The 13452-nt window shown below is 41.7% G+C and overlaps 1 protein-coding gene across 2 annotated transcripts in view; it reads left to right on the plus strand.

Moving 5' to 3' along the window:
- The first annotated feature begins 3898 nt into the window (after nt 1-3898).
- Nucleotides 3899-13452, plus strand: part of LOC135237277 (uncharacterized) — a 96187-nt gene continuing 86633 nt past the window's right edge. The window contains exon 1 of one of the 2 annotated variants that reach the window (XM_064304267.1): nt 3899-4308. In XM_064304267.1, coding sequence (XP_064160337.1) covers nt 4163-4308 — 146 coding nt within the window. In that variant the 5' untranslated portion in view covers nt 3899-4162. The remainder of the gene's footprint in view (nt 4309-13452) is intronic. The other variant, XR_010324790.1, reaches the window with a different exon arrangement.

A 13452-nucleotide genomic window follows, 5' to 3' on the forward strand; every position in this document is an offset into this window, starting at 1 on the left:
GCGAGTACAGGAGGGTTAACAATATACTCAGTACTCAGTATTTTCAGTACTGAAAGCATGAATAAATTATTGTCCAGTTCATGTTGTATATATGTAGTTTATGTATTTTTTTCAACAATTAATGTTGCTCAAAAAAAAAAAAAAAATTGTTTCATAGTTCCATAGTCGTGAAAACATTATTTTTAAAAATATTGGTAATGTATGACGTAATTCTAATCATTATCATCTGTTTTGCAACCTCTTAAATTTCCCAGTGTGGCAGTTGCTGTCTGTATAATTTATTTCTCTTTATGGCATGCTGTGCTTCATTTCGCTCACGATTTACAGTATACCTTTCTCAGACTGCCAGACAGCACAGCTACATAAGGCCAGTGTCAGGCTCTGTCTGTGGGAGATAGTCGCTACGTATACACAGAGGTAGTTTGCAAAGTGTACCGCACTTTGCTGTGCTGCTTAGAAATCAAAAGGAGTTGTATCTAAGAAAATATATGTAAAGGAGGGTTGAGGAGACTGGGCTGGATCAAGGAATGGTAGCTGTCCCAATGGGGTTTCGATCAGGACACAGGAGTCAGGAATCTTTGGTTTTCTGTTTATTGAACTTCCAGGTAGATAGGTAAATTCTCTAGGTGCATATAGGTGTAGGTGTGTGTGTGTGTGTGTATGCGTGATATGAAAAGGAACAGGAAGAAGAATCATGCAATATACAATTATCACAATTCAATAACAACTATAACAATAACTATAAAATAAGAAGTATCATAATGATCCAAATAATAATCATTAATTGCTCAAAATAATCATCAAAATAGGAAATTAGGATGAAGGTGAAATATCTATGAATATGAGAAATCAACACAATACGATCAACATTAATGGGGTACGATAAATAAACGGGCAGAAAATGGCTGACTGAAATTCTACCATAGCACGATAGCGCCCTCTTGTAGCGAGAGGTGCGCAGGAAGATAGAAAATGGTGATGCTCATATGGCATCATGTGCTCAGGAATTACTAGCATGATAAAAGGAGTGATATGCAGCTATATAGGTACTTGTAGCATTAAGCGCTACATCATAATGATCAAACTAAACAGGTGGTAATTAACAGGCATAGCTGAAAATGATGTGGGTTTGTAAGGAGGGCTAATAGCCACAAACTGGCCAGGCTATGCGATCCAGAGCCAACATATATCTCACCACAGACAGCGTGGCCCACAGTAATCTGCCACCTTCCTCATAACACACAAAAAGGGGCAAAGAAATACATTTCACAAAGAAAAAAACTGATTTCAGGAGTAAAACTTCAGAATTTTGCTTTTGGAACAAGAAGGTAAAGTATTGCAATTTATTGTTCTTTCTATGCATGGGCCGTGACTCTGTACAGTCTACCCCTAATCAATGCAAACCATGGGTATGATAGTGCCGCGTCAGGGCGCGACAAATGACCATCAATTTGCATCACCTGATCGAAGGCAGAGCGTATCGTCACGAGACTGCTCAAGTGGAAAATCTTCCATGGGGTGCCTTTTGGGAACCCGCGGGGCCTCTTGTGAAGGCGCCGTGGGTTCCTCCCCCCCCCTCAGCCGCGTCAGACGACCTCGCGTCACCACTGAGCACAGCACACATTCCACATTTCCCTACCGGTCGTGAACGCATCCCCACATACTGTCTCACTAAATTAGGAAACCCCAGCCAATCTGTGCCCAAAATCAGAGAATGCGCAAGGCAGGAACTAACCGCAGCCTTAATACTATGCGTTTTGCCCTTGTAGATAATTTCAACCGGTACAACATGGTACTTGTGAATATCCCCATGCACACACCTAAAAGATACCCAAGGTGCCTCTACCAAAGCCCCGGGCCAAACCAGGCTCTGGCAGATTATAGACTGCATGCATCCCGAAACCACCATCGCCTGGTGAATACCCCTTTGGATCCTTCCCGGAACGCTGTATGTCCCTCCTGAACCGGGGGAGGATGCTAGTGGGCTAATAACCCGCCCCACTTCCATAAGTGGACACTCGCTGCGGAAGTGTCAGGGCCGCCCGCACCGCCCGCACCTGACGTTTGAGGATCCCCCTGTGAGGCGGGAACAAGGCCCGTAGCGGCTGGAGCCTGTGGTGGAACAGGAGAAGCAGAGGGAGGGTTAGTGCGGGGGCGAGGGGGAGGGCGAACTGAAAATGAAGAGGGGGAGGGAGGGGGGTTTTCATCTTGGCGCTGGGGTGGGACGCTGTGTCGCCGGTGTCCTCCCCTCTTCTGCTGGGCGCTGCGGGTGCTCCGCCAGGTGGTCCTCTGCCAGCGAGACTGCTGTCTCCACGTCCTTTGGCCAATGGCACCGGACCCAGGATGCAGTGCTGGCTGGTAGCCCCTCCACAAACTGCTCCAAAATAATTACCTCCAGCATCCGTTGCTCCCAAGAGGACTCCGCCGGCTTCAGCCACCTGGTCGCCGCGTCCCTTAGGTGTTGGCTAAAGACAAATGGCCGGTCCGATGGCCGCAGCTTTGTCGTCCGAAACCGGCAGCGGTGGTCCTCGGGGGAGTAACCCATCCTGTCCAGGATAGCCCTCTTAACATCCGCTGGTAGGCCGCATGCTGCTGTCTGTGCCTCCCCCGTTAGCAGAGGGAGCAAGCGCACGGCCCACTCTGCCGCCGGCCAGCCACATGCCCCTGCTGTAACCTCGAATACGTCCAGGAATGACTGGGGGCGTCATCTGCCGGGGACATCTTGGGCAGAGCCATGTTCAGGGGCGCTGAATGCGTTAGGGGCCGAGGGGGCAGCCGCCGTGGCTGCTGTCTGGATCACCAGCTTCTGGAGGATCTGCGTCTGCTGGTGGTACTGTTGGCGGAATGCATCCAAAAACTGGTGAGTCGCTGCTGCCTGCTCTCAGAGTGCCAGACAACCGCTCTTACCTCCTGAGCCCACGAGGGTCTGTCGTGTTCAGATCTACCTCGTTGGGCGCTAGTTGTGGCAAATCTTCAGCCACCGCAGGTTCTTTAATCAGCACAAATTGACAGTGAACACTGAAGTTGCAGGAATAATTCCCTTTTATTGTGCATACATGCAAACACCAATCAAATCACCGTGTTTAAATACACAAAGATGCCCGGTTCAGCTCTTTTTACTGTGCTGCTGCTCTCCACACGGCGTGTTTGTCTTCCCTGGCGACAGGCCCAGCCGCTACTGCATAGGGAGAGAGTAATTAGTGACTCATTCCTGGCTGAGCAACTAGTGACCAGGAACACCTGTGCTAATGAACTCCCTCCCAGCCCTGTTCCCGTGAACCACTCCCACCTGCCTCTCCCCTCAGCTGAGCCACACCCACACCCACCTACAGTCACTTAACGACTTCTCTCTCAACTTAAAAAAAAGCTTTTGTTTAACCATGTTAGCAATGCAGCACAGCCTGTTCCTAAAGATACGCATCAGATCAGCCTCCATAAAATAGAGCATAACTATTTTGTCCAGGGGTGGTTGTGTGCTAAATCCAAATTGAAAACTTTTTTTGTTATCCTACTCTCTGTCATATTAATAAGGTGATTCCTAAGCCTAACCATCTCCCCCTTTTGCCTGATCTCCAATGGCTCCCATCCCATGTCTCCTTGTATTGCAAGAGAGGGGGCACACTTGTGTACCCCAAGAAAATATTGAATTGCCGTATTTCGGACAGCAATTTCTCTTTTGACCTCTTTGTATCCCCATATTCTAGCCGCATAGTTGAATGTGGGACAAACACAGGAATCATAAAGCTGAGAGCATGTGGAATATCCAAGGTCCATTCATGCTTTCAGTGTACTGCATATTGAGCCTATAACTTTGCCTTGAATAATCACTTCCTTGTTGGGTGTATCTTATTTAATCTGGTTATACTGGACTCCACTATACTGTATTTTGCCATTGAAGAGTTGCAGTCACAGACGCTTTGACTCATAATGACTGGCTGTTGTAGATTAAGTTGTTTTTATTTTCCTTCATACAGAATTCCCACCATCTTCAGTGAAGGGACTTCACGCGGAATGCACACCATCTTCAGAGAAGGGACTTCATACAGAATGCCCACTATCTTCAGTGAAGGTACTGGGACACAGGAGATTGATCTGGAAAAGAGGATCTGAAAGCAGCCCCAGATCCTATCAGGGGAGACTACAGCACCCAGGATCAGGAAGAATGGAGAGAACCAGAGGAGAGAGGAGAGAGCCAGCTGCTTCAGATATCGAGCCATTTTCATTAAATATTTTGGGAAATATTTACAAGAAGAGAGATCCACCTGCTTCAGATATGGAGCTATTTCCGTCAAACATTTTGGGAGACATGTACCAGAGGACAGACCCGCCTGCATTAAATCAGAGGTTATTTTCATCAGAAGTTCAAGGTTTCTTTATTCATATCCAAGGATAAATTTATTTTTCAGAAAGAAGATGTAGCATTCCACAGGTACAATGGACATCAGAACAACACAATACAGCAATACAATACAGAAGACATCACAAGAAAAGGTAAGAAAATGTGAAAGTCAATTAAAAAGTCATGAAAACACATTATTGGGAGAAACCTGCCAGGGGTGAAAACCTGTTTCAAGCCTGGAGCCATTTGCCATTACCTAAAACTGTGCAAATATGTACTTAAAAAACATGTATCTGACCTACACAAAGAGAACATTCCAACCAGAGCTTACCAATCAAATAAAAAAAATATATATATATATTCGTGATTAAAAAAGGACATACAGACAACACTAATGCTATAGGAAATCTAATGGAGTTAACTGCCCAAGGAGTGAAGGAAAGATGAATTGTGATCAAATTAAATTACTGGAATTTCCCAATTAAACAGTAAAAGTATAATTATTATGCTAGTCCTCGCACATGTATAAAAATGTTTTTTTTAAATAAATACAGAGAAACTCATATTTTACTCGGGATTATGTACCTAATGTTACCGTATATACAGCTATTGTACTTCCTCATGTTGGAAGCGAAGAGTACGTAATGATGTAGTGCCGTGATGACGCATGGACACGTGTGGAAGTATTTTCATTCTCGGATGAGAACGTGGCCACGTGCAAATTAACCGAAGGTGAGCAGCGCTAGTTGTCTAGTTTTAATTCTTATAAAGTTTTCTTTTTTTTAACTTTCATGTATGTGAACAATAGCATGGACATCCTATATTGCAGTGTTTTTTAAATCTATTCATAGGGACCCAAAGTGGGTGGCAGTAGTGTTTGAAGTGGATCTCGACACGAGTCGGCAGTAAGCTAGGCTAGCTAGCATGTGTGTATGATAGCTCCTTAAATCTACTACGTATTTATAATTTTGGTCACAGTGTTAGAGAAGTATTTCTAATTTGGTTCCCAATATTAGAAGTATTTCTAATTTGGACCACAATATTAAAAAGCTTCAGTTGGTGTTTCCCTGACCGGGAAGCTAATATGCTATGCTAATTGCTTTGTCTTTTCTTGTTAGGCCACGACTGTTTGGTTATACATTTTTTTATAATTTTCTTTCCGTGGCTGATTATTTTTAATATAATTTCCTGTTCGAGTTTATGTAGAAAAGGCGTAATTCTTGGATTTAATTAGTTGGCAGCTAAGAACAAATGGTGATTGAATTTCAGCCTGTTTGTTATTTGTCTAACAATGACTAAAATTAGCTTGACATATAGTCCAGATTCCCCTTAGAAATGGCGCATATTCTCAATATTCCAAATATAATATCCTGGTTTTTTCTTTTTCCCAAATATTCCTGGATGCTCTGCAAAAAATCAAAGCAGTAAATGCTTTTTCAATTTGTAAAGTTAATATAAAAAGAATTGAAGGCAAGATGCTTCACCAGTTCATAATATTTTCAGAAAATTGCATTTAAAAATAAATTCTGCAACAGGCACATTCCATCACCAATATACAAACAAAACAAAAGTTTAATTCATGACATGGCATTGAAAAAGATTAAACACTTGCAAACACCAGGTCCATGTTAACCTACAGTTGAAATAATGGTCTTAAATGATCTTTATTCTAAATGTTGCACACATTTCCATGGAATGTTAACTCCATCCAGAGGAAACAAAGCACTATGAAGGCAATATATTTATATCTACAGCTGAAGCCAAAAGTTTGCATACACCGAAGCTAAAGACATTCAAACTCAGTTTATCACAACTCCGCACATTTCATGTTACCTTACTTTTCTTTTGGCAAGTCAATTAGGGCGTCTACCTTGTTCACATCAGAGGTAATTTTTATATAATTAATTAGGGACATATTTATTTACATTACATTACATTCATTTGACAGACGCTTTTATCCAAAGCGACGTACAAAAAAAAGTGCATTTCATGGTCGTAGACAACTGCTAAACACGGGTTCAGTAAGGTACAATACTTATTTTGTACAGCTATTTCTAGCCGAGAACAGTGAACACTATTCTGGCCTAACATCTGCAAAGCCAACTAGGCAGAAGAATAAGCTACAGTATTAGGACAAATACAAATTACCAAGAGGTGTTGGGATGGGGCAACATGTAACAAGTGACAGGAAAAGGGTTTTTTTTTTTTTAATTTTTTTTTTAATAAAAAGAGTGAAATATACAACGTGGTGGTGGTTAGTCTAGGTATAGTCTGAAGAGATGAGTCTTCAGGCCACGGCGGAAGATGGGTAGTGAGGGGGAGGTTCGGAGAGGGACGGGGAGTTCGTTCCACCACTGGGGAGCTAGGGTGGAGAAGCTCTGTGATCCCTTTGGGCGGGTGGGAGGGGTTACAAGGGGTTACGAATTCAGCTTTAATTCGCTGTATCAGAATTCCAGTGGGTCAAAAGTTTACATACACTTTATTAGTATTTGGTGGCATTGCCTTTTCATTTCTAAACTTGAATCAAACACTTGGGGTAGCCTTCCACAAGCTCCTCACAATACTTTGTTGGAATTTTTGCCTATTCCTCCTGACAGAACTGATGTATCTCAATCAGGTTTGTAGGTCTCCTTGCTCAGACAGGCTTTTTCAGTTCAGCCCACAAATTTACTATGGGATTCAGGTCAGGGCTTTGTGATGGTCACTCCAATACTTTCACTTTGTTGCCTTTAAGCCATTTTCTTACAACTTTGGAGGTATGCTTAGGATCATTGTTCCACTGGAAGACCCAGTTGCGACCAAGATCGAACTTTCTAGCTGATGTCTTGAGGTGTTGCTTCGGTATTACTAGATAATCCTCCTTCCTCACGATGCCATCTATTTTCTGAAGTGCACCAGTCCCTTTTCCAGCAAAACACCCCCACAACATGATGCTGCCATCCCCATGCTTCACAGCTGGTATCACGGCTGGGTGTGGCTATGGGCAGGGTTGGGCTCAGCCCACCAAAATGTGTGTCTTGCCCACCCAATCAAAAGTAAAAAAAAAAAAAAAAATTTAGTTTTTTGTTCAGCCGATGGAGAAATAGCACAGAGAATACCAGTACCGTTTTTAACTTTTGATTGGGTGGGCAGCCCGCCTCCAAAGTTGCCCACTGCCCACCCCCTTGTTTCGACGGGTTGAAACAGCTAGGTTCTCTGATACAGTGTATTGCCGGTTGATTTAATTAGCGGTATTAATGTGACCAGAAGCGCTTTGTCATTTGAATGCATAACACGCACCAGCCCCCCCCCCCACCGGTCGACTACACTGGGTGACACCAACCTTAGTGATGCCACTGCTCCCAAGTTTCCCACCTATTACATTATTTCTACCGGCCCACCCTAATATAGCAGGCTAAAATCTGCCCTGGTTGGAATGGTGTTATTCGGATTAAAAGCCTCACCCGTTTTCCTCCATACATAGTGCTGATCATTATGGCCAAACAGTTACATTTTTGTTTAATCTGACCAGAGAACACTCTTCCAAAAGGCTCGGTCTTCCACCTGGTGATCACCGGCAAACTTAATTCTGGCTTTTTAAAAATTATTTTATGAATTGTTTCGCCATAATGATCAGCACTATGTATGGAGGAAAAAGGGTGAGGCTTTTAATCTGAAGAACACCATCCCAACTGTGAAGCATGGGGGTGGCAGCAACTCCTGAGCCATTTTCATCAAACATCTTTGGAGATACTTTCTAAAGGAGAGTCCTAGTGGTTGGTCAGGGTGCCTGTTCAGCAGGGAGGGGATCTGGGGGAGAAACTCCTCACTGTCAGGTGAAAAGAAGTGGCTGGTGACTCCACATGTTCGGAGGAAGCATGTGGTAGTCTACACCCTCCCCAGACCGACCAAGGATAGCTCATCAATCAGGACCATGATACATACAGGGAACTGGTATAACAACTAAATTGGGGAGAAAACAGCAAAAAAAAAATATCGGGAGCCATTTTTATAACACATGTTGAAAGATATGTGCTTACACACAAGGACAGAGACATGTAAAAAGTATAAAATAGTCATAACAACATGGACACAGGACAACTCCAATGTTACAGGAAAAGTAGAAGAAACAAGTTTCTAACGTGATGACATGTAATGCATATGTTGTCTTCCCGCCTAATTCTTAATGTAATACACATATTACTATTTTATGTCTTAACTGATTATATTCTGTCTGCTGTAAATGTTTCCACAGGGCAAGGAGCTTCACAAGAAAAACCAATGGATTGTGAAGGTAAAATATTAAAATCAATCAAAGGGTGAATGTCTGTTTATTAATGTGAATGTTAAATACTGTAGGTAGATTAATAAATAGAGAACATAATTTATTAATCTTAAGGGAAAATTTCTCAAGTAGCATATATTACTATGTTATGTCTTAACTGATTATATTCTGTCTGCTGTAAATGTTTCCACAGAGCAAGGAGCTTCACAAGAAGAACCAATGGATTGTGAAGGTAAAATATTAAAATCAATCAAAGGGTGAATGTCTGTTTATTAATGTGAATGTTAAATACTGTAGGTAGATTAATAAATAGAGAAAATACTTTATTAATCTTATGGGAAAATTTCTCAAGTAGCATATATTACTATGTTATGTCTTAGCTGATTATATTCTGTCTGCTGTAAATGTTTCCACAGAGCAAGGAGCTTCGCAAGAAGAGCCAATGGATTATGAAGGTAAAATATTAAAATCAAACAAAGGGTGAATATCTGTTTATTAATGTGAATGTTAAATACTGTAGGTAGATTAATAAATAGAGAAAATACTGTATTAATCTTATGGGAAAATTTCTCAAGTAGCATATATTACTATGTTATGTCTTAGCTGATTATATTCTGTCTGCTGTAAATGTTTCCGCAGAGCAAGGAGCTTCGCAAGAAGAGCCAATGGATTATGAAGGTAAAATATTAAAATCAATCAAAGGGTGAATGTCTGTTTATTAATGTGAATGTTATATGCTACTGGAGAAATGACGCTCAGTAGAGCGCTCCTCTCGGTCCGTGGAGACACAGAGGCAGGATGCCAGTGATGGGGCTGCAGGCCGAGGGTCTGAGGCGTAAGACGGAGTGTAGCACAGTGGGTAAGGGACTGGGCTTGTAACCGAAAGGTTGCAGGTTCGATTCCCGGGTAAGGACACTGCCGTTGTACCCTTGAGCAAGGTACTTAACCGGAATTGCTTCAGTATATATCCAGCTGTATAAATGGATGCAATGTAAAATGCTATGTAAAAGTTGTGTAAGTCGCTCTGGATAAGAGCGTCTGCTAAATGCCTGTAATGTAATGTAATGTAATGTAATGTAAGAAGGGTGGCTGCCACTTCCTCTACTGGTCGCCAGAGGGCGACATTATCATTGTATTTTGTGTTCTGTTGACTTATTGCTTTCACCTGTTTGATTAGTGATTCTTTGCACCTGGGGGATAGGGATGGAGCCATTTTGTGGGATTTATTTTTTCTTAGTTTGTAATTAGTTTAATCAGATTTATGATTTATAAGTTTGTTAGGGCTTTTATGTTTACCTTTATTTAGAAATTGCTGTCCTATTTTGAAAGTGTTTTCACTGGGATCCTGCAATTGGGCACTGTGGTAGGGGGGCATGGTTTGTGCGTTGGCTGCAGAGAGAGAGTGGTCGGGGCGGCTCTTGGACTCTGCGCCACAGAAAATACTTTAATAATCTTATGGGAAAATTTCTCAAGTAGCATATATTACTATGTTATGTCTTAACTGATTATATTCTGTTTTCTGTAAATGTTTCCACAGAGCAAGGAGCTTCACAAGAAGAGCCACTGGATTATGAAGGTAAAATATTAAAATCAATAGAAGGGTGAATATAGAGTGTAGAGTGTAAGGTTTCTTGCCATGAATGTCTGTTTATTAATGTGAATGTTATATGCTACTGGAGAAATTTTTCCATAAGATTAATAAAGTATTTTCTCTATTTATTAATCTGTCTACAGTATCCGTCCATCCACCCATCTATTACCTATACCCGCTCATCTGGGTCAGGGTCACGGTGGGTGCTGGAGCCAATCCCAGCATGCATTAGGCCAGAGGCAGGAATACACCATGGACAGGTCTGCAAACTATTGCAGGTATGTACAGTATTTTTATAGGTCTTAACTGAGGATATTTTCTAACTGCTGTTGTTACGTTCTACGTCGTTGTGTGTTTTTCCCTCTAATGTCCAGAGGATCATCAGACCCTACACACCAGCCAGACCTCTCCGTTCTGCCACCTCTGGGCACTTGGCACCTCCCCCTCTTCGTGTCTGTACTTCCCGTTCGCATCTGCTGTCTGTCCTGGCCCCTCGCTAGTGGAATGACCTTCCCGTGGTGGTCAGAACAGCAGAGAATCTGACTACCTTCAAGCACATACTAAAGACTCATCTCTTCAGGCTGCACCTCTCCCCACCCCTTTAGAGACCTGTGTGTGTAAATGTTTCCCCTGCTTGTGTGTGTGTGTTGTTCAGGCCCTGGGGCATGTAAGACAGAGGCCTCTATACACCGGTGCTACACACAGGAGGAAACTTGTATAGACATATTAGAAAAGGGGTGGTTGCCAACTGTGTATTTTGTTTGTAAGAGTAGTTACGCAGTCTTTTGTGTTGCTTAGTTAGTTAGTCAGATTATCTTTTGTTTTAGCGCTGTTTGGTTTTGTTTATTTCATTTCTTTGGCTACATCCATGTCCTTTGGCCTTGTGACCTAGTTGTGTCTTTGTTTTGTGTAAACTTGTACAAATGTAAATAGCACTTCACTTGCACTCTTATAATATAACAGCTTTAATATCACCTGCAACTTTGTCTGACCTGATTATTTCCACTAAACTTGCTCAACGCCTTTTTTGATCCGGTCACTTTATTTCACTAAATATGTTACGTACTCCCTCCTACCCCTAGACACCTTGAGAGACGTAACGGCTGTTGATATTTCCATAGAGCTAGAACCACCCTCTATGAAAGAGAAACTGATAGGAGCACAACCCTTCTCGCTAGCAGCAGTCATCCCACTACCCTGAAAAAGGGCCTCCCTAAAAGTCAGTTTTACAGACTCAGACGCATTTGCCATTCCACTGATGATTTTATTCACAAGGCCTCAGCTATGAAACAACGCTTCCTAGATCGTGGTTACTCTAGCGAAAACGTTAACGAAGCCTACAATTTGACACTTTCAAAACCGCTACTCGAGATTTTACAAAAAACCCAGAAAAAGAGTAAAGACTTCTCTGTCGCGTGTATCACTACTTTTTCTCCCAAATCTTTTACGATCAAAAACATAATTATGAAGCATTGGCATCTTCTCACAACAGATCCTGCTCTTGTCTCTCAATTCAAGGATCCCCCCCTTTTCGTTCACAAAACGGCGCCCAATTTGCGCAATAAGCTCGTCCATGCCAGTCTTAGTACCGGCCCCTCGCAGTCACGCCTAGTACCCCTTAGGGATGGGAACTACCCATGTGGAAACTGTGCCCAGTGTCACAACAATTCGAAGACCTATGATTTTAGTCATCCTCAGTCTGGGATGACTAAAATCATAGGTCTGGGTTTTCGGATTAAAGGTGTCATTACATGCAACACCAAAAATATGATCTATACCATGAGATGCCCGTGTGATCTAATTTATGTAGGAAAAACATCAAGATGTCTAAAACAAAGAATCAGTGAGCACAAAAGTACTATCAGACGAAAAGACTATTTAAAGCTATTTTTGAGGGTTACAATTGTGAATGATTTTTATTTTATTATTATGTTTTATTTTTGGAGGGCATCTTAAATTGATAAGAATGTAGGATAGGCATGTATAAGCATTATGCTTCTGCCTGTGCCTTTTCAGTCACTACCTAATACATAGATTGTTGACTTGTTTATACTGTCTAGACTGTCCCACAATAAGAGTTCATGTAGCATGAAAGGAATATATTCAAATCAATCAACAGGAGAAGTATACATTTCTAAATAAATTATACTACATTACATTACAATACATTTATTTGGCAGACGCTTTTATCCAAAGCGATGTACAAAAAGTGCATTTCATGGTCATAGACAACTGCTAAACACAGGTTCAGTAAGGTACAATACTTATTTTGTATGGCTAAATATTTGGCTATTTGGCTACTATTTTTACTTATTTGGCTAAAATTTGTGTGGCCCACAAACAGACAGTATATTGATGGGACAAACATATGTTTGGTTATGTTTGCAAGATTCAATAGTTATTTAATAGTCCTAAATATTTGTAATTTTTATCTGTATGTTCAATGTCATTTGTTGATTAATCATTTGTTCAATGTATTATACAGGGGGACCCAGAGCTGAGAAGGACAGACCCACAGAGACAGCCCCTGGCACAGGAGCAAAACGAAATGGAGCTGGAAGACATGAATGACGCTCAGTAGAACGCTCCTCTCGGTCCGTGGAGACACAGGGGCAGGATGCCAGTGATGGGACTGCAGGCCGAGGGGCTGAGGCGTAAGGAGGGTGGCTGCCACTTCCTCTACTGGTCGCCAGAGGGCGACATAATTGTTGGCTGCAGCTTCCTCTACTGGTCACCAGAGGGCGACATTATCATTGTATTTTGTGTTCTGTTGACTTATTGCTTTCACCTGTTTTGATTAGTGATTCTTTGCACCTGGGGCATAAGGATGGGGCCATTTTGTGGGATTTATTTTTTCTTAGTTTGTAATTAGTTTGGAATTTTGGGAAGTACTGTTTGAGATATGAATTCAGAACTATAAAATTCAGTGTGAATATATTAACCCTCCTGTTCTGTTCATTTTTAGGTACAGAAAAAATGTTCCTGGGTCAATCTGACCCAGTGCATGTTTAAACATCCAAAAGTTGTCAGAAACCAAAAAATCCTAATGAACATTGTTTGGGTACCTCATTGCTAACAATTCAATCAGAATTTAGTGCAATGGTGTTATTTACCTCTCACAGATCATGGTTTCATTAGGATAATCCACTCGTTTTTCATAAAAAATACATGTTCAAACTCTTTTTTCTGTATATTGGAAAAACCTAGATATAAAATACACTAGTTTTACATTTTTTTTCATGGGGTGATGTTGCTAAA

Source organism: Anguilla rostrata, chromosome 1, assembly GCF_018555375.3.
Source record: "Anguilla rostrata isolate EN2019 chromosome 1, ASM1855537v3, whole genome shotgun sequence".
Classification (NCBI taxonomy): Eukaryota; Metazoa; Chordata; class Actinopteri; order Anguilliformes; family Anguillidae; genus Anguilla; species Anguilla rostrata.